This window comes from Oenanthe melanoleuca, chromosome 1A (genome assembly GCF_029582105.1).
Source record: "Oenanthe melanoleuca isolate GR-GAL-2019-014 chromosome 1A, OMel1.0, whole genome shotgun sequence".
Classification (NCBI taxonomy): domain Eukaryota; kingdom Metazoa; phylum Chordata; class Aves; order Passeriformes; family Muscicapidae; genus Oenanthe; species Oenanthe melanoleuca.
Genome location: NC_079334.1, coordinates 65,687,747 through 65,709,737, shown reverse-complemented (window position 1 = coordinate 65,709,737; position 21,991 = coordinate 65,687,747). Strand labels below are relative to the sequence as shown.

General features: G+C 40.4%; 1 protein-coding gene across 1 annotated transcript in view; it reads left to right on the top strand.

The window, feature by feature from the left end:
• Window positions 1–21,991, top strand: part of TAF3 (TATA-box binding protein associated factor 3) — a 113,400-nt gene that overhangs the window by 67,429 nt on the left and 23,980 nt on the right. The window contains exon 3 of the mRNA XM_056515637.1: window positions 18,759–20,575. Within this exon, the coding sequence (XP_056371612.1) occupies window positions 18,759–20,575 (1,817 nt within the window). The remainder of the gene's footprint in view (window positions 1–18,758; window positions 20,576–21,991) is intronic.

The window sequence follows — 21,991 nt, the reverse complement described above, 5'->3', positions numbered from 1 at the left end:
ACTTGGGGAAAATATCAATAATCCCCATTTGATAGAGGGTGGGAGTCATCACGGAGCTGTCTTGCAAGCACTGCCAAGCTGGTCACTGGCAGAGCAGGGCCCTCAAATCTGCTTGAAATGGGAAAGCTGGTGAGACAGAGAGATATGGGAGGGCTCCTCCAACCCTCTGAGTCAAGGAGAGGGTTTATACAGAGATGTAACATGTTCCTTAGTTTGATTTACTTTTCTTTGCTAAGGAGAGAGTCTGCAGTACTCAACATTAGATAGTCTTTGCCCTGGCTGCACCGAGCTTTTGCATTTTCTGAAGGGATATATTGGTAGTATTGTGAAAATGTGACTGTGACCTATTTAGATGGGTTAAAGTGGGGTCCAAATCTCTGCACTAGGAAGAAGTATCATTTTCCAGCTGGGCAGAAAATCGCATTTATTCTGTAATAGAACACAAGAGCTCATTGAACACCGGAGTGGAGTGGCTGAGCCGTCAGCGCTCCACCGGGGGAATGAAGTCTCCGCTTAAATATTCCATCAGATAGCAGAAATCCTGGGAATCCAAGGAACAGAATTACTGGCTTCGGTACATGACCAAAAAGTTCTTCTTTCTCTCGGGAGAGGCTGTTCAGCTGCAGTACAGGATTGTTTTTAGAGGAGCTGCAAGACACTTTCTCTGTGTGTTCTTGCTAGTTGTCAAGGACTGAAAATAAAAAGGAAATTATTATACATGAGCATAACCCCAGACTGATGAGGAGGTGACGTGCAGAGATCCATGCACATTTAAACAGATCTCTCTTAGAAACAGGAACTTTTGAATCAAAGATTTCACTTTCTCAGAAAATTGACCATTTGGCCTAATAGCTCAGAAGTTGTAGATGACTACCCAAAATTACCACGGGTGGAACAGTCCAATATTTGAGTTGTTAATGTTGCAGCTAGTGAATGGATCAGACAGTTTGTAAGAGGAGGTAGGATCTCCTCTTAGACAAATTATTGTGTTCAGGAAAAAAGCCTCTGTCATGGCAAATAGTTTCTGCATCCAAAACTGTCTGTTTATTCTATCCCTCCTTACACATCTAAGAGGAAATTGCTTCCCCTTATAAACCTAGAATTTGCTGCCTTTCTTCAAGAAATACTTTAATACAACAGATTTTTAAATCTTATTTAAAGAAGCTTCACAAATTCGCACTGTAATAAAATATTAACATACAAGACATTGGTTTGGGCAATGTCACATCATTAGGTTTGTGCAGGTGCTCTGAAGTGCTTCTCAGTTATTAAATTTCACAATGAGAGTTGGGCAAATCTTATCTCTGCCTCATGCCAGCATCACAGCAGCGAACTTGTTGAATTCCCCTAAGTTATGGAAATACCTGGTGTAGAACCTAAACTCTGTATTACAAGTTTTGACACAATTTCTTTGCAACCAATGGGGAACACATATTATTTTCTGTCCTTCAAAGCTGCTTTTCTGTAGAGATAACGTTGGCAGGGATAGCTCCGAAGATAGGCGCTCACTCAGCAGAGGAACATTGCTGTATTACTCACAAAGATAAGGAGGTATTAAGAACTTCCTTGGAGTTCTTACCAAAAATCAATTCTATCTTTTATAGTTCTCCAGAGATAATTCATCCCTCTCCCCATCCTAATCCGCACTTAGCGGGGATGGAGGCAAGGAGAAGATGTGGTGCAAAAACCAAAGGTTAAAACTTCGCAGTCCTTTTGTGATTTATTTTGAAATTTAAAATTATACCTTTTCTGAATGGGCACAAGCCATAAAGTGATGGCCATTCCTAAATCAGCCATAAATGCATTACAAGGAATTAAACTACTCTTCCTGCCAGGAGAAACCAACAGTTTCAGTGGCAGGAGGAGCATCCCTCTCCTAAGGAGTAATGCAGGATCATAATGTAGATGAATATGGTGTCTCCCCTAATCCAGGCAGCAAGAGACATGGACTCTCTCCTCTTCTGACCACAATGAAAATACCTGATTAGCCAGATTACATCTTCTCTAAAGTAAAAAGTGAGCTGGTAGGTTCACAATTAGATTTTTAAACTCATCCTAGACTTTGAATTTTCATCCCTGCCATCAGTATTTTGTGTGACAATGGCCTTGAATCAGTAGTTTGTCATTTCTGAGCCCTGCTTGTTTTTTCCTCTGCAGATGAGACCATGGTGTAGTGGAAAGAGTCCCTGCCCATGGCAGAGGGATTTGAACAAGATAATCTTCAAAAGGTCCCTTCCAACCCAAATCAGTCCAAGATTCAATGATTTTGGTTGTCTGTGCAAATTCTTTCCCATCTGTGGATGAAGAGTCTGTAAAAATATGTGGCCATGCCCTGAGCAGGTTGTCCTGAAATACCTGGTCTTGGTAATAGAAAATTCCCCAAACAGTAGCTTGGCAAAAATCTTACTCCTGACTAAGAATGAATTTAGACTTTTATTCTGAATTGGATATTTTGTATCCCTAAATACCTGGTGTTCTTTAACAGTCAGAGAGCTTGTTAATCATATTGCTTATGATAAATTATATTTTTGGCCACTCTGTCATTCAGCATGTCTGGTGTATGTCAAGGGTAGTACTCCATTGTGGTGCTGAAGGATATTGAAAATGGAAATAAAATCTTTACATTTCCTCAGGTATCCTGACTAAAATTGTAACTTGTCTTTTCTCCTCCCAGGTCCTTATTATTTTGACCATCACTGACTTTTTTTCCTTTTTAATTTGCAGAAGGCACAGATGCAAGTCCTGACAAACCCTTCTTACTTAAAGGATTAAGACAGTGTCCTTGTTTTTGCTTGTCAGAGTTATATTTCCTTCTCCCTGTAAGGCACCTAGGTTTTTTAAACAGCTTTCTGTGCAGATAAGTAAAATCTTAAATTTAAGTAGGAAATTTAAATTTTTGTAGGAAACCTATAATAGCTGGAATACAAGATATTTATCCTGTAGTAGCAGATTGTGGCAAAAGGAATCAAATTTTTATTGTGTTAAAATTCCTAATACTTAATTTTTCTTCTTGCTTCATCCCACAGTTCTGGAGGTCACTTTCATTGAACTTAATGAGTTCCTGGGTGTACACAGAGCACACCAACCTTTTGGGTATATTTCTCTAGCCCAGAAATAGTGGAGGAGGGGTAGGAGCTCCAAAATAGAACAAGAATCTGAAATCTGCCAGAGTTTTATTTAGAGCTTGAAACAAATTCAGATCTGTTTCTGGATTTGAAATTCCTTATTAAAGGCTCTTTAGCTCCCTGCAGAAGAAGTGGTAGCAGGTCTTCTTTTGTACATTTCAGTTATATTTCATATTTGAGAGTGATTCCTAGGTGTTATCTGAAGTTCTGATGTCTTTCTTGCTGCTGGGAGCAGTGAGAGTTTGTGGTGGGAGGGAGAGAGGAAGGGGTTTGCCATTTCCCACTTTATTAGGGAATAATATAGTGTAAAAATAATCATTGTGTCATAGAATATGCTGAGTTGGAAGGGACCCAAAATGATCATCAAAGTTCAACTCCTGAAGAGAGGAAAAGAAAAAAATGAGTATGTGAATTGAGGAGTGATCTCTGCTGAGTCAGAGATGCCATTCAAGAGAAATAAATATATCTCCTACCCCAGCTGGAAAAAGAATCCTCTGCCATACTGCAAAGTGAGAGATCTGAATAAATCTTTTACTTTTTAATAATTGCTGAGCTATGTCACATCTAAGCAGCTTTTTATCTACGAGTATCCTCAGGCATTTTTTTTTTTATTTTTCTGGATGTGCACAGGAAATGAAGCCCCAGTAGCTACATTGACAGGTGAGAGATGGAAGAACTCAGGAGTGAAGACACTCTACATAAACAAGACCCTGAGCACCAAAAAAAAAAACAAATCAGCAAACAATTGCTGCCCATTTACATTCTGGCTTGTCCCACAGCCAGTTTGAACATGTGTCCACAACACACCTGCTTGTCCTGTCCTCCTTACTTTGGTCTGGAAATGTTTATTTAATGTAAATCCTCTTTGCTTCTTCTTACTGCTTCTTATAGTTCCATGTTTCATGGGCTTTTTGAGTGTTTTGTCCTTTACCTTTTGCTTCAGTCTGACCTTTGGCCATCAGTCTCCTTCATGAAAATATCCTGAGTGAGGTAAAAAGCAAATGTGTTATTCCCTTTTCTAGATTTTATTTTCCTGCTAAATGCTAAACAAAGAGAAAGCTCAGGAAGGCTCAGAGTGAGGGAGAGGAAAAAGCAGAAAAATTCCATAATACAGAAAACTTGTCATTTTCTGGGTTTTGGAAGGAGCAGTTAATGAATTGTAAAATCATAGAATCCTGGAATGGTTTGGATTGGAAGGAATCTTAAAGATTATCTAGTTCCAACCTCCTGCTATGGGCAGGGACATTTGCAATGAAGAGGTGGAAAAGAGAAAAATACAAGGATGAAAGAAAATAGAAAATCAGAACAAAAACAAAACAAAAAAATAATGTGAAATAAAAACTTAATTGTTTTTCTGTTCCCGATTTGTGTGGTGAAGTCCCTTCTTTACAAATCTAATCCAGGTCCCTGTCCCATGAATTTACAGCTTGAATTGGGAAGTGGGAGAAATTAATGGGGAAAACCTCCCTCAATTCAATTTATTTCTCTGTAACGCATCCCAGAGCATATTCCATTTTGGGGAGAGGAGGGAACGACAGATTGTTGTTGCTAATAGGATTTGGGTCAAACTGCTGCTCACTGTTTGGCAAGTAACTAAATTAAGAGGAGGGTGTTCTCAAAAACGACAGGGCACAGCAGGATGATAATCCCCTCCCCACCCAATTCGAGTGCCCTTCATCAGCAGAGATGTTTGGCTGAGCGTTTTCTGCAGCAGTTTATCCATTAAAACTCGAGCTTCCCCACTGCTGCCTTTAATCCTGGCTTGGAAGGAGCTCCACTGCCACGGCTGAGCGCGCTTCGTTCTGCCTCAAGCCCAGGAATACCAACAGTTTGTGCTCACTCCTGAAGATAAACCTCCCCTTCACCCTCCCAAACTCACAAAGACAGAGGTGGTAAAGGAGTTTCTGGAACAGGGGGTTGGAAAGAGTGGCAACAAGCAGCAGAGCAAATAAAGTTACAGATGAACTGCATCAGCTGCAAAGGTTTTTGCAACGTTTCACGAGTAAGGGAAGTTTTGTGTCTCGAGATGAAAAAGTTGTTTTCAGTCTGTGCCTTCTTTGGGGTCTTTGTGGATCATCAGCTGGTGTCCCTGGGAATTGCAGTTCTCCCTCAGCAGGGAGTCACCTGGTAGTGAACCAGCCTGAGGTCCATGGAACGGGAAGGTTACATGGGAATCCGACAGCTCTGAAATGAAGGGGTTTATATTTTTTTATGTCTGAGTGGAAAGTTAATGTTACGTAAAACTGCCTGCTGAAGCCAATTCCTTCACTAAATTTGTTTTTGTTGGATTTTTTTCATTCCTTTCGTGTGTCCAAGAAAAATATTACTTAGCTAAAAGGCATTAATTCAGTTTAAATCAGAGTATCAAGCCTTCTGAGTCTAGTACTGATGTGTGCACAAGTTTCTTGTTTAAATTAAGCCTGCTGGTTACTGGCTTGTTTGTTTCTGCACTATCCCTGTTTTCCCTGTATTCAGGATGCTTATCTCATAAACTGCTAGAAAAATAATGGCCATGTACCATTTTTTTAAATAATTCAGATGGAAAAGCAATATCCTGTAGTATTTCTGTAATCAAGTATGTACTCAATCCAGCTCGTGCAGAAACTTGATCAAAATAGATCCTTAACTCCTGGTTAAGCCTAATTAGGATACAGAGTTCAATACAAAGCCACTTCTCATTTTCCTTTGCAATCAGCACATCATTTTTGTTTTGTTAAAGGACACAAGTTGCATCCCTTAGATAAACAGCTTGGGCAAGCTCTGCAAAACAATTAGTGCATCTTTCACATGGACTAAACTTGATTGAATAATTACTCAAATAATGGTCAGTAATGGAATACATAGGGTTATCTCCTGGCTAATCCTCAGGTAATGGAGTTGGTGTATCTCTGATTTTTCTCTCAGCTGTTCCCAGTGAACAGGAGACTGAGACAAAAGTGATTATGGGAAGTGGAGGGAGTCACTGGAGGCCAGCAAGGAAAAGGAGGCCTTATCTTAAGCAATTAATCAAGAAAACTCCTATTGTGGGACAATTATTCAAAGCTAATTCTAAAATAGCTTTAGAGCCTGAGGTCGTGAAGGTTTTTAGTGTGGTTTTTTTCTGTTTTGTTTTTGTTTTGTTTTAAGAATTTTGCCAAGGTCATTGGGAGCATAGGGGCAGCCCTTGCATCCAAATGAAGGTTGCAGCATAAAGAGGGAGTTGAATCTAAACTGCAGCATCACACAATGTGGGCCTTGGGATCCTTGTCAGAGATATGAGTTTTTATTTTAAAAAATGGGTTGGAATGTTTCTAAACAGAGACAATACTCTAATAATTGCTTAATGCTTCTGCAAAAGTCATAGAATCAGAGAATTATTTGGGTTGGAAGGGACCCTGAATCTCCTTTTGTGCCACTCCCCTGCCATGGGCAGGGACACTGTCCACTATCCCAGGTTACTCCAAACCCATCCAACCTGGCCGTGGCCACTTCCAGGGATGGAGCATCAACTTCTCTGTGCCAGAGACACCCCACCCTCACAGTAAACATTTTCTACCCAATATCCAATCCAAACCTGCTCTCTGTCAGTTTGGTCTTGCCCCAGTGTTCTGTCAGTACATATTCGTGTAAATGGTGTCCTCTCTTGCTGTGTGTCCTTCGTAAGTGACACCACGAGAAGTGTATCACAATCATTTCACATCCGTGCCTAGTTTTACTTTTGCAAATGCAGGACTCGCTTCTGAATCTCCCTTTGGTTTTTTACTCTGATTTTCACTGTTTCTCAGTTTTTCACTGCTTTATTCTTAGCTTAATTGTCCTACAAAGTCTTGCAGCAACCTCAGAAGTGCAGGATTCTATCATGGCTGTGGCCTTGTAAAAGCCCACGAGGTCTTTCCAGTTGTCTCCCCAAAAAGCTCTTGTACAGTGATGAGACCATCTGACTCCTGTGCTGTGTTTTCAGCCTCTGAGCTCCCTTGAAAGTGAGATTTATTTGAAGATGTTGCTGTGATCCATGAGGTCCTACAGAAAGAAGCAATTCATTTTAGCAGCTGTCCCTGAAAAATTATAAGGTCACCAGAAGAAAAAAAAAAAAAAAAAAAAGCAGCGGTTTTAAATTGGATGTGGTTTAAATTTTCCTACGGCCTCCTGAATCAGACTCCTTGCCAGAGTGGGAAGCTGCCCACAGAATTATTGCTCAGCACAGTCACCCCATGCTCTCAGAGCTCTTTCTCCAGGGTGCTGACAGCAGCATTTTGAACCCTGCTGGTTTCAGATGGCTGCGGAGTGTCGCCGGGGCAGTGCTGCTGGCTGGGTGATCACACTGCCTGATTAGTTTTCTCTCTGCCTATGGGCACCTTTTGCAGGGCAGGGTTACAGCCTGGACACACATGTGCTCCTGTATGGAATAAAGCAGAGAGGCTGCAAGACAAAGAGAGTCACTAATTGGATTTGTAGCTGTAAGAAAAAAAAACCACTTAAATAAACATTTTCCACTCTTTAAGTCTCCATGGCTTCTTTCGTGAAGACCGCTTAAAAGTATCTGTTTCGGGGGTGAACCCTTCCCAGCAAATTTAATTTTGAGGCTTGTCAAGCTTTATTAAAACCTTATCATCAGTGATTTCCTTCTCTGCTAGATCAAGAAGATTGTATTTGTTATGGGATTCATATTGTGGCTCAGAATTCATCCCAGCAAAGGAGGGGGAGGTTCATAGATGTACCAGGACACACCAGAGCCAGTTCAGAGCACTGAAGTCCTGGGATAAGTGTGGTCAGTGCATATTCCTAAAGGCTTTGGATGCTCTTTAGGTAGAGTTGGGAGCTGTAACTGCAGTTGTGTTTCTGAGTTAGCAACTATGAATATAAGCTCATTGCTCTGCATGGCAAAAGCATTCACATGATTGCTGCTGGTAGCATTAAAGAAATGGGTTCCCAACATCTGAAATATTCCCAACAGCTGGAATATTTGGTAAACACTTGTGAGTATGGTGTGTATACATTCATTAAGGGAGAGAGTGAATGTGTGCCCTTTTTCTTTACTCTTAAGTAATTCTGTTTACATTAGTGAGAGTTTTCCAGTCAATTGCAGAGCTTTTTTATGTATTTATTTTTAATTAAATTTCAGTGACTTCTCTTAATTTGTGCCACTGTGGATCAATACCATAGATCAGGATTTCACCTAACAGGGTATGACAGAGCTTTTCCAATTTATTCTAGAGCCCATGGCCTGGCTAGCTTTTTTTATACCTTTCAATTAATCTATTCAAAATAAACTTCTCCATAACCCAGTCTTTTCTCATTTGTAGAAAATAGTTTTGAATTGTTGAGAAAATACTGAATTTCCCTTTCTTACCCAATGAAGACAAAAAGATGGATGGAAGAGTCTATTAAATACGTGCTCTGTTTGTTTTTCTTATAGTGCCAGAAGTAACCACAGCACTTTGGAAAACACAGATACGGTTCTTGCCCTGAGCAGCTTATCATTGGGATTCAAACATGCCCTTGCAATTGCAAGTAGTGCACAAGAGGAGGAGGAGAGGAAAGGCAATTAATGGCCAAATGAGTTGTTGAACTAAAAAGTTATTTGAAGGTGATTTAAACACTCAGAGCCTTTTTTACGACAGCAAAATTGCATCTTTGTCCTGCATAGCCAGAGTGATGATGGTCTTTAAGCTGAGTTGAGCCAAGATTTCCTTCTGGGAATGTGTTTTTGCAGAAGCTCCCTCATGTGAATAAGAATATGAGAGATTAAGACACAGAATAGCCCAGGTCCACTTTTGGGGGGTAAAGCAATTCGAAGGCAGACACATGTAATTGTAGCTGATCACAGACCTTGTCTGCCAGAGGAATTCTCTCTCCCATGTGGATTTTGTGCCCCACCTGGCAGTGTCTGTGTTTATCCTGTGAACTTGGAGATGAGTTCATCATTTAATAGGAGTCCACTGTCTTCATGTTGCCATTTCTTCAGTGCCACACATCTTCCCTGTGCTGATCAGAATTGCCACAACCTCCCCTCCCATCTCCTCTACCTTTGCCACAAAACCAGCAACGAGTTGGGTCACTCTGGGCTGAAGGACACCTTAGGTATTTTTAGCAGCAATATAAATACAAATATGCTTGTTAGTACAATCTAAAATAGCCCATCGTGCCATCATGCCTCTTACTTGCTGTCTCTGGGACTCTTGAGGATGAGAAATGTGACTCTTCAATTCTAACACCTGAGCTTTCAACCACATTTCTGCTCTCACGGATGCATTGCACAAAAAAACCCAAACATTTTGGGGTTAAAATTTGAACTTCTGGGGAGAAAGAGTGGGATCTGAAGTAATATAGTGAAAGAAATCTGTGATGTCTATGGCACATAGTTATGCCTTCCTGTTTCTGGAGCTTTTTATTAAATAATTAACAGTATTAAACATTAAATAATCGCAGTATTTTCTCACTGCCGAATCCAAGTACCCAAATATACATGTAGGTTGCAAATCTGTGAAGTACTAAAATTCTGCAATGCCAGGTAAAAATTATTAATATGGAAGAAGTACAGGTATCCCAGTGCAATAAATACCTAGTCTGTTCCTTTGCCAGGAGGTACAAATAGTTGCTTCCTAAAATATTTGTAAAAGCCTAGGGATTTTCAACCTAGGATTTTATGGAGGGTAGAACAGCATATTTTCTTACACAAGACCATAGTCTAGAAAAGGAAAAGCACTGTAAAAATCTTTCCAGATGTTTATAGAGGTTCAGTGTTTTTGTTTTTAGTAAGATTTGTGATACTTGCAAAGCTGGTTTGGAAAGCTCAGCCAGGAAGATTAGATACAGAGGTGCAAAGCGAAAAGACTGATGGTCTGCTTTCCTTTTCTCAAGAAAAATACATATAAACCCTTCATATTATAGTTGAGAATTATTAGGTACAGATAATACGATGTGGATTCTGAGTCTTTAGATGGTAAATTTGATCTTTGTGAGAGGAGTGGTGCTGAATCTCAGTTGTAACAGAAATTCTCATCAGGACTACTCCTGGGAAGATTATTAAAATACTCCAGGTACTGACATAGGCTACAAAGATCTACTTGTGCATATTTCTTTAAAGGGGGGGAAAAAACACCTTAATACACAGTATTACCATAGCTAGGCCCTATTATACTATTGTAATCATAGCTGAAGCAAGAACGGTGATTAACGATGGCAATTTATTGTATCTGACGAGGGGAGAAAATAGGAGATGTTGTCGTTATCATAAATCATATCATAAATAACCAAAGAGAAGCACTCAGAAAGCTTGTGTGGTGTCAGCAGCAAGCCCTTTCAGGCACGTTAGCCCAGGATGTAGCCATAGAAACCCCAAAGTCATATTGTTATCTTAGTCTTGCTGCAGTTATGTGATACAACAGTATTAACATATAGATTAGGCCATTTATAATACTAGGTGTCATTTCAGGTTGGCTTGCTTATATAGCATTTTAGTTTTTTTATTGTGCTGAATGTTAGGGAAACACTGCATTTTTACAGGTCAGTACAGAGCCATTTATAATGTATCAGCTTCACACCTCTGTCAGTCTTGCTAATGTACTCTGTTATTGATTGGTTGTACTCTATGAATTGTCATTGCCTAATTACCTTGTCTTTGCTAATAATTTTATTTTTTAGAAGTCAAAATGTTCCTTTAAAGAGAAAAGCTCTGTGCCTGCACACATACTTTGGGACAAGTTCTCAGTTCTGTTAAGGATTGTACACCCCAGAGGGAGTAAAAAGTGAAATAAAAAGCATGGAGACAAAGCCAGATTTTGTTGTAGAGGTTTTCTGTCCCTGGCTCTGTGTTTTGATCTAACTGCAGTGGTTTTCACATTACACTCTGCAGAGTTCAGGGGAGAGACTCAATCCCAAGTAATTCACAGCAACACCAAAGTGGCTGAGCCAAGGCTGCCCTGCTGACAGAGAGCTGGCTGGATCTCACACATTTCTCATTCCATCACTTCCTACAGATGCTTCTGGGGTTGTTTCTACTCTCCAGGCCCATTAGCCCAGCACTGCTGTGTGTTTGGGTATGTGTGCATGAGCTACAAAAAATGTTGAGCCACTGTGTAAAAGTCAAAACAAAAATAAAATCTCCCTTGTTGTATTTAGACAGAAACAGGTTTTTGCTTGCTGTAGCAGCACAAATTCTGGACTAATATTTTGTCAGGTCAGAGAGAGATTGTGGGTGTAGCAGATAACAATCTGCCAACTCTGTTTTTCTGTCTTCAGCAGGGAACTGGCTGTGTCATTTTAAGAATCCTGTGTAACTTGGCTTCATAAAATTCCATATTTTTAAAAATATTAGAATGAGGGCAGCCAGTAGTAGCTACTTAGAAGTGTTAATCTCATCACATCAGGTATCCTAAAGCAGCACTGGAAGCTAAAATCTCACATGATATCCTAGCCAAGATCGGATGCCCAGAGTGATGCTCCTCACAATTCTCTTTTTTCCCCACTCCCTTGCACTTGTGTTATCCTGAGCTGGACATAAAAATACTTTATCTTTGGGTTTTTTTTTCTTCCACCCTCAGATATATTTCCATTTGAGTTATCCCATTAGGTCACTTCTAGCCCAAAGTAGCAGATAATCTTCCTTATTTTACCTTCAATTAGTTCCTCATTCTCCTGCACAGATGCTTGAACCAGAACAAAAGAAAGGGTGGGAGAGTTTCTATTTAAATGTAGAAGTACAGGTTTAGGAGTTATGGTTTGTTTCTGACAAGCTATCAATACTTTCTTCTCATACTGGTGCTCAGTAGTTTATCTCCAGTGATTTCATACCAAGATAGAGAGGATGGAGAGGTAACTGGAGATTTTTGAGTCCAGAACCAGATTATTGCTATCCTCCATATTTCCAGATGTTTGGAAGCATTATGTCAGTAGGGATGGAAGGGTGTTTTGTTGACCTCTTATAGCTTCTTGGGCAAGTTAATAAGGGCTTCTGGAGTGATTGATAAATGTATACACCAAGTCTTAGTCCTGGTGGACACCTCAAAATTCAGTGCTGGCTGAAGGCACCACTCAGCCGTTTGGGGCAACATTTTCCAGTGTGATTAACAAGTTGAGATGTTTAACATCAAGCACCTTCCATGTCTTCCTTACAGTGTTTTAATTCTTTTTACAAAATCACTTGCCATACCTAAAAGCTCTTTTTTTTTTCCTTTCTTTTTATATATTGGTGGTTTTTGCATTTGATAACATACTGAGAAGGCACTGCAGTGAACTTGCTGACAGTGGAATGTCAGTGGAAAAATCTGAGACACATGGAAGATGAGCTCCTTGGTGGTGTTCTCTTCCCAGCTTCCTTCCCATAGGAATTATCAACTAGTAGATGTCAGGGTTTGGTATAGTTTGGTTAATCTTTATAAAGTAAAGGAGAAATCTTTTGTTTTATTGTCTGTTTGGTAAACAGGTCACATCAGTGATCAGTTGTGTTAATATAACAGAGAAATTATATTTACAATTATAAATACAATATACAATATATTTACAAATATAAATACAATTATAATACATATATATGTAACATATACACAAGCATCTATATAAAATCCAGTATTCTAAGCCCCACATGTGTCACAGGTATCTCAGTGTGTTCATTTTGCATTAAGGTATCAGGATATTGGCATGTAGGATATCAGGATTGAATTTTGTCCTTCTTCCATTAATTTCCTTTATGGACTACAAGCACACTTTCTGTTTGTTTTGGGAAAAGGCCATTGTTATTACAAGTTAAAGAGATAAAACATATCATGGCACAAGAAAAAGACTTCAATTTTAACAGAAATCAAAAGCTCCTGCTTATTAGGATATGATAGGGATGTAAGCTCTTGACTTAATGACTTAAAATTTCCAAAAACTTATCTTTGGTTTCATCTCATGCTTTAACTAGACAGTATGAAAATTATTCTGGAAGTCTGCAGGATGTTTTTTTCTATTTTTTCTTTCTCACTAAAATGTTTCATATGTTGGGTGGGAACAATCCCTTCCTTGCTTGCATTTGAGAGGCTGAGCTGGCTGTGTATAAAACCATCAGCCTTGATATCCATGTGGTCCTAAGGAGGATATGCTTGAAAACAAAGATGGTTTGAAGATTTCAGTGCAGGCACTGCCAGATCACTTCCTTTCCCAAATCCTGATTTTCCTTAAAAACCCTGATGCTTCCAACTCCTGTTCTCAGGTACTTGGTACCATGCAGTACAAAGGAGTGGGGAGACTGATCTGAACAGAACTGTGTGTGAAAGAATTCTGTGATCTACTGACAGATCTTATTTGGTCATTTTGCATTCTCTTAGAAAAGAAAATGTTCTAGTTCTGTTTAAAAAGAGGATTATGGAAGAAATTTAATAGTTGAAAATAGGCATGGAAACATCTGCTTTTTGAGAATTGTATCCTTAATGGGTTTACTCTGATAGCTGATCCTGTTTATCTGCCATACTGCAGTTAATATCAAATGCCAGATGCCTAAATCTTACATTATTATAATAACAAGAGTTGGCTTCCACAGGAACTGTTACCTCCCAGAGCTTTGTGCAATTAATACATGAGATGTAGCACTGGAGGTAAGAGCTGCTTTTACTAAAATCAAGTTACTCTTTCTTCAGCAAGTAGTGTCCAGCTTTAGGCCAGCATGACTCTGCTTCATCTTGTACATAAGAAATATTCATTTATTCTTAAATCTGTCTGTCTTACCCAGATGCTTTTATCCTGTCACCACCCTGTGACAGAGCGAAATGTTAATCTAGTTTTCAGAAGAGAGACTGGAACTTTACTTAAATTAAATGCCAGCCAACAGACAGGGTAAGTTTTTGGCAGGGTCAGGAGCTGAGCAGAGATTTTGTCTGTTCCAATCTGTGCCATGTTCTCTAGAACACCCATCTAGCTGTCAGTGCTAATGTTTTCTCACTGAGGCTACCAAGTAAAACGTCTGGTGATGACCAAGATGATGACAATTGTAATTTTATAGATGTATTTATATATAATTGATTTTCTTGCTTGAAGAATGCCCATACATAGGTGCATTTCTATTCAATCAGATGAGTTTTGCATCTATTTTTCCTTCCTTCACTTTTATCTGACCTGTTGTGCTGCCTCTGACAAGGCAGCCAGGTGAGCATGGTAATGTGGTACAGGTGATTGCATTTGTTTTTCTGCAAAAAGGCAGAATTTCTGTTCCTTTGTACCCTTGTGTCAGTTTCAGGGACAAATAGTCCCTCACTTTTCGTAAACCTGGGAATTCATTACTGAAGTGTTGAGTGTTGCTGTCCTGAAACTGAGCTGTGGCCAAATTAAGAAGATATATATTCAATAACCCTTTGGTCTGGGGTCCCTGCTGTGCTACAGGAACATGATGCACCAAGAAATAGAGTTTGAGCTTCTTTAGTTGTTTTTCCTTAAAAACGGTGCAGGAGTTTCAGTTTCTTACCTGCACTGTTCACCCTAAGAAATTCCCCAGCATTTGAAGTGGTGACAGATCCCCACGGTTTGCATTTAGGATTCTGATGATTTATGTTGAGAAATCTTGAGGTGCTGTGTACTTATCAAGTTCAGCTTTTACAGCCCCTCTGTGAGATGGAATTATCATTGGCAGATGGGAAGGCAGCAGGATGTGGAGTGACCTGCCCCAGATCACCCTGCAGACCTCTGTCAAGAGAGGAGTGGATTCCTTCCTCCCCTAACTTCAAAATCATCCTTCCATGAAAGTGAATTTGCCTTCTGACATAGATACAGGTGTTGTTGTTACCCATTGAATCATTTCAGTTGGAAAAGCCCTCTGAGATCATCAAGTCCATTAACCCAACACTGCCAAGTCACCACTAAATCCATGTCCCCAGGTGACACATCCACATGTTTTTTAAACAATTCCAGGGACGGTGATTCCACCACTTCCCTGCACAGCCTAGTGTTCTCAAGTAAGGAATGCTGCCTTTCTAACCAGATTTCTCATAGGCAGCATGCTGACAGCTCTCAGCTTGTTTTATTTCAGTGATGGACAAATTCAGTGCTGCAATGACTGAACTCATCCCTCCTGTAACCAGGCTCTGCACAGGGGGCCTGCTGACATAATAAACAATTGCTCTCTATAGCTTTAGTAATGTGAGCATTAATATTGATCCAGCACTGACTTCTCTAACGACCAAAAAAAAAATGTATCTGTTATCTTGAGAAACCTCCCAAACAGCTCCAGTCTCCTTTCATTACAGGGGAGAGTTATGAGGGCAGATGGCTGAGGTGATATCCATTTGACCTGTAGATGCTAACTCGGGCTGGATCATTAATAAGGTGGCCAGAGATAGGGAGAAATGGCAGTAAAGAGAGTTAAAAAGCAATCCTGTGCAAAAGGATGGTGCATGCAGAAGTGCTGGGTGGCAAATGAGATGGACAGAGGTGAGGAAGTGGCCACGTGGTTGGAAATGCTCATCTCCAAGTCAGGCAGCAAACACTTAAAAGCTGATGTTTTTCCATATTTAGTTCCTGCTCTGGTGTGAATCCTCTGGGAGAAAAAAGAGCCGTAGGTCTTGAACTCAAGATAGAAATTTCACTTTCTCTAATTAACTACCCCCCAACCTCCAAAAAAAAAAAAGTGCTTCATTGTTTTCTGCCACAGCTGTGGTGGCTCAGGTTTGAAAGCCACTGCCTGGCAGAAAACCAGTCCTTGCTAAGGATCAGACTGTGGCCCTGTTCCAAGAGAAATTTGGATTTCATTTGACCACGATAGGATTCCAGATTGTCATCTGAGCATGTCTGAAAAGTGGTGAATGTGTGTCAGTAGTTAAGTGCTCATGAACTTCCTTAGTCCCTGGATTGTTCAGGACTGACCCAGGCAATTTTTTCCAGATGTTTTGGGGAATCCAAGTGCATATAAAAGGGATGGTAATGCTTCTGCTTCCTTACTAAGTTGTCTTTGTGGCTTGCAGGAATGTGCATGAAAGCTGGAGCCAAGACACCCCGATTTCTGGTCTCACCTCTACAAACTGCACTTTAACCTTTCTGCCCTTCCCTGGCACCTCCACATAAGATCACAGAAACTTTGTGGGCCTGCTGCAAACTTTACTTGGCCTTATTAAAAAAAAAAATAAGCATTGGTCTTTTTTTTATTGTACAGGACTCCGGTCCCTGTTCTCCCAAGCTCCCCTGAAACTGTTTTTTTGCCTTTGATCCAGCAGCTGCTGGTATTCTGCAATCCTGAGTAGGTAAAACATGAGAAGCACCTTGGGATGGGAAGGAGTTATAAAAATATGAAATACTGCAGTGCCCTTCCATGAGATACAGTGTAAGAAAGAGGCTGTTTAAATGGACACTAGGCAGAAATCCTTAGCAAATAAATGATCTGATTTTTTCTAGTAAATGTAAATTTTTTACTATTGCAGTAGTTTATCTTCCACTTTATTGACTGTTTTTATCCCCACTTTCCTGTATTAAAATGGTTAATGCTCCTGTCTCTGAAGTCTGTATCATCAAACCTTATCTTTCCTAATACTTTAATTTGGCTACACTTTCTATCCTGTGGCTGAGGCGGAAGATTTCTCTAAATCCCAATTTTAAAGTATGATGTTTGTTTTAAATTTTATCTCCTACTTTTAAACGCAAACAAACTCTCAGTGCTGAAGTAGGTGGAATGGGGTTGGGAGGGAATTGCTCAGTAGCAACCAGTGCTGTGTGACATCTGATGAATGCTGATTCTTCATCCCCAAAACCTTCTGAGCGGGCCAAGGCAGCTGATTTCTGCAGCAGCTTAAACAGAGATTGAAATTACTTCCATGATGGGGAAGCAGATTTTTTTCCCCCATAGCAGGTGCAGGCTCAGTCCACAGTGATTTCTCAGTTATACTCTAACTTTGCAGTTTAAAAAATTTAATGTCAGTGCCCAGCCAGGCAAAACCTAACTCCCTAACATTTCTGTTTTTCACGGAAGGCTAAGGCTTTATCCTCAGGCAAAGTCTCCTCTCTGGGCTGGCTGCTGTAAATCCTCTGGGCCCTGGTGAAAGCCAGACTTGCTAGCTCATTTTACTTAATTTGTGATGCTGGCAAGATTTGTGCTGCAGCCCAGGGCTCTTGACTCAACTCTCCTAAATCAGAGCATTGACACATTACAGTAGAGAAACACCAGCGCAGAAAACCTGAAAATAAACTCCTTGAAAAGAGATATTTCAGAAAGATGCTGTCTTACTAAGTTTTAAATAGTGTTTAGTGGAATGTTTCAAGTTTCTTGCTGCTTTCTTTGTTAAAGCTACCTGCTCATTAAGAAGTTGGGCTTTAGCCACTGTCCACATGAATACATCTTTCATGTGAGAATCTTGGGGCACTGGGTATCTTTCCTCAGAAGCCCTGCTAGACAAAATGTCTTGAGTTTTTGCAGGTGGGTAAACAGAACTTGGGGTAAAGTGAAATGAGGTTGTCTGTGTAGGACTATCAGCCAGCAGAGGTGTAATGATATAATGACTGCAAATACAAATGTGTCAGGTTAATGCCTGTGTAGACATTCTTATTCAGGACTAAGAATCCTTTTTCCTGCTCGGATAATTCCATTTGGAAAGTGAGGAAGTGTATCCAAGAGGATAAAGTGCTTGACTGTGGTTGTGGAGATCAGAGGTTCTCTTTTTAAATTTACTGTGGATTTGTTGGGAGATCTCAAGTGAGTTTTCTCTTTTCCCTGCACCATAGTGTCATATGTGGGTTTGAAGGTGGTGTTGTATGTAGGGAAAAAAAATTAATTTTTATTAAACAAAAAAAAACAGAGCCGTCACACAGATGGTATCCACACTGGTTTGGAATAGTTGATGTGGGATGTCTACACAGTAGATTTCAGGTTTATTTTGTTTTCAAAAGCTGGTTTTTGGTCTCACAGCCCGAATGCTCACTTGCTCTGGAATGTGTTAAGTGGATTCCCCCTTCATTTTGGTATCACTGCTGTAGAAGACTGCATATGCACTCCAGGATTGTCCCACAATGCAAAGAAAACAACAGTAAGGGAGATGATGGGGAAATGCATTTCAAAGGCACGTTCCTGATCCAAACCAACACACACACACCATGCTGGGACATTCCCATACAGTCATAACAGATAATGTCCACCTGCAGCAGCTCTTAGATGGTATCACAGACTGAACCTGGCAGGTTGAATGGGCCTTAGTCCTCTTTCTTAACCTTCAGACTGTGCTGCTTCAGGAAGAATAAACTAGGTTTAGGAAGATGTTTTCTTGGTAGTTAATCTGCAGCAAAATTGTGCGATATATGGGCAAGAAAGACAGTTCTGGTTAATTTTACTTTGACACTTTGCTTTGACACTGTGTTACAGCAAATAAATGCTTCAACCTCTTTCCCTAATGAATGAAGTCATTAGGGTGGTTTAGGGTAGAAGTGACACTTTAGGCCTGCTCTGCAGGCTCTGCCATGGGTGAGCTCTACCCTCCTCTCCTTTGCTCATGTGTTCAGTGTTACACTGCAGTGAGGGCACCTGCCAGTTCCAGCAGTGGCTGGTGTGAGACAGGAGGTGCCCCAGATAGACCAGTAAGTAGCCTTTAGGTGGCCAGTTGTCTCTTATGGGTTGAGCTGCACATGAATATTTGCTCTGGTGCTTGTTTGTTTCTGTAAAACACATTTCAATTATCCTAACGCTCTTCTAAATGTTCTTTGTTACAGAAGAGGAAGAGGAGCAGGTTCCTACCGATGGAGGTACATCTGCAGAGGCCATGCAGGTCCCACTGGAAGAAGAAGGAGATATGGAAGAGGATGAGGCAATTAATGATGAGAACTACTTGAGCAAGAGACCATTAGAAAGTCCTGATGCTGAGGAATTCCCACCTGTGAAAAGGCCAAAACTGTCTGTTTCCAAAGGGGATGCCTTGGACGGAGCAGTGGAACCACGTGAGCCTCTTAGCTCAATAAATACACAAAAAGTCCCACCAATGCTTTCTCCAGTTCACGTTCAGGACAGTACAGACTTAGCCCCTCCTTCCCCAGAACCGCCCATGTTGGCTCCCATTGCAAAACCCCAAGTGCTGACCCCCAAACCTTTAGAGGCAAAGCCGTTTGTACCCAAAACGAAGTCCAAGACAAGTTCTCCGGGTCAAAAGACAAAATCACCGAAAACTACACCCTCACCAGTGGTAGCTGGGAGTCCCATTCGTTCACCAAAACCTGGATCCAAAGAAAAAAAGTCACCAGGCCGTGCCAAGAGCCCAAAAAGCCCCAAAAGTCCAAAGGTTCCTGCTCATGTTCCGCAGCCACCTGTGAAGCCTGAAACACCGAGCAGAACGCCTCTGGCTGCACTGAGTGAGAAGATAGGAAAGGAAAATATTCAAGTGAAACAGGGACAGACACCCCCTGAGCCTGCCCCCAAGCCAAATATGGACAGCCAGGTGAAGAAAGCGCCGGTCATGGACAAGACCATTGATGATTCAATCGATGCTGTGATTGCTCGTGCGTGTGCAGAACGAGAACCCGATCCCTTCGAGTTTTCCTCTGGGTCTGAATCAGAAGGGGAAATTTTTACCAGTCCTAAAAGACTTTCTATTTCAGAGTCTACAACTCCTAAACCTTCTGTTCCTGCCAATAATGCAAATAAGGCAGGAGCAACTCCAATACCTGCCTCAGGTGGGACTTCGAGTTCAGACATTTCATGGACAATGGATGACTCCATTGATGAAGTCATTCGGAAAGCAAACATGGGGACACCTTCTAATCCACCTACCAGCTTCCCTTACTTCTCTTCTCCTTCTGCTTCACCTCCAACTCCAGAGCCTCTTCTCAAAGTCTATGAAGAGAAAACCAAGTTGGCTTCATCGACAGAAGTGAAAAAGAAATTGAAAAAAGAGCTGAAAACTAAGATGAAGAAGAAAGAAAAACAAAAAGAAAAGGATAAAGAGAAGAACAAGGAGAAAAATAAGGATAAGGAAAAGAACAAGGAGAAAGATAAAGACAAGGAAGGAAACAAGGAAGCAAAGTTTCAGTGGAAGGAACTACTCAAAGAGGATGATCCTGATCCGTATAAATTCAAACTAAAGGACTTTGAGGATGCTGACACAAAAGTAAAGTTGAAAGATGGCAATACCAAAAAAGAGAGAGAAAAACATAAAGATAAAAAGAAAGAGAAAGAGAAAGGCAAAAAGGACAAGGATAAAAAAGACAAAGAGAAACTCAAAGATAAGGGTAAGGAAGATAAGATAAAGGTGCCATCAGCACCTCTTGTGTTGCCTCCCAAAGAAATGTCTATGCCCTTGTTCAGCACACCATCTGCCATGAGGCTTCCCAGCATGTTACCTTCCTTGTCTCCCATGCTACCTGAAAAACTGTTTGAGGAGAAAGAGAAACCGAAAGAGAAGAAGAAGGACAAAAAAGAGAAGAAGAAAAAGAAAGAAAGGGAGAAGGACAAAGAAAAGGAAAAGAAGGAGAAGGAAAAGGAGAGGAAAGAAAAAGAAAAGAAAGAAAAAGAAAAGGAGAAACACAAACATGAAAAGGTAAGCTGGTTGGATGAGTTGAGGTGGCACACTTGCTTGAAGAATCCACATGGATTCCTGTGTTTGCTGCTGAAAATTGTCCAAGAGCTTTGAGGAGAAGGGTGGTTTTTAATAACAGCTCCAAGGAATGTGTCCACCAAGAGCTTCAGAGATTGTCACACCTCATTGGAAAACAAAATCAGTGCAATCTAGTTCTGTGAATTTGAAATGTGCGATTGTCCTGGCTTTTCTTAACATTTCACTTGGAAAAGCTGAGGCTCAGACTCAGCAACAGCACACACAGCAAAGGGATGTGTTGTGATGCAGAAAGTTTGTTTTGTAGGTTTCCCCTAAAATAGCAGCAACCCTATATCTTTCATATAAACTTTAAATTTTGTTTCGAAAAGTCTGCTGTTTCAAAATTTGTAGAAGCCTGGAGATTCCCAGGTGGACAGAAATGAGAAGCTGATTGCCTTCAAATAAATGTTATCTAACATGCTCAAAAGAGTTGCTGAGTCTTCTCTTAGCAGATCTGCCCCCTTGATGCTCTGATTTGTTTGAAGTAAAAGAATTATTTTCAAATTATGGTCTAAGTGTTCAAATGTCACCTTTTGTTTCAAGTTTTATGCTTGAGAGACAGAAGGGGAGAGCTAATTTTCAAGGGGTTTGAGCTCCTTCCATTCCTGTAACTCTTACTGATTTACATCAGCCAAAGATAATTTCTTCTTTGCAATATCACCTAATCTTGAGAATACATTTAATATTTAAGAAATGAAACCAGCATATTTGCATGTTATCAGATTTGAAATCCCATTAGAAGCAGCTCCCCTAATTCAGGATTTACTCTAATTTTTTTTGTCACTTCACCTTATAATACGCATTAAGTTGTTAATATTGAAAAGAAAGAAGAAAAGAAAGAGATTGTCTTCCTGTGTGATAACCTTGGATACAAGAGTTCCTAAATCTCTATCCTTAGCCTTAGGAAGCACTGTGTGAGTTCCATTTATACCAGGATGCTCTTTATGTCCTGCTTTGAGTGTAATACTCGTTTTATACCAGCTCAGATTTGGGACATTCCTCACTCTCCTTTTCTTGCCACTCTTCTCTTACCTGCTGGACTTGAAGCAAAGTGCTGATTTCAAAACTTGATACTTTTTTTTAAGTTTGCAAATGGTTTTTCCATGCAGAATTTGGGCGATGTGCAGGACTAAGGTTTGTCTGCTGTGGATGAGTTGGTGATCAACAGAGTGATGGCCCAGTTGTCCATGATAATTTCATGTCTGGTTTTAGACTGCAGCAACACTTTCACAGACTCCTCATTTTACTTGTCTGCATGAGCTATTTTGGCAGTATTTCATTGAGAATTTCTGCTGAGTTTTCTTTTTAAGTTAAATATGGGTGTATGTAAAATAGTGGCAATGAGTTGCTTGTTTTCCA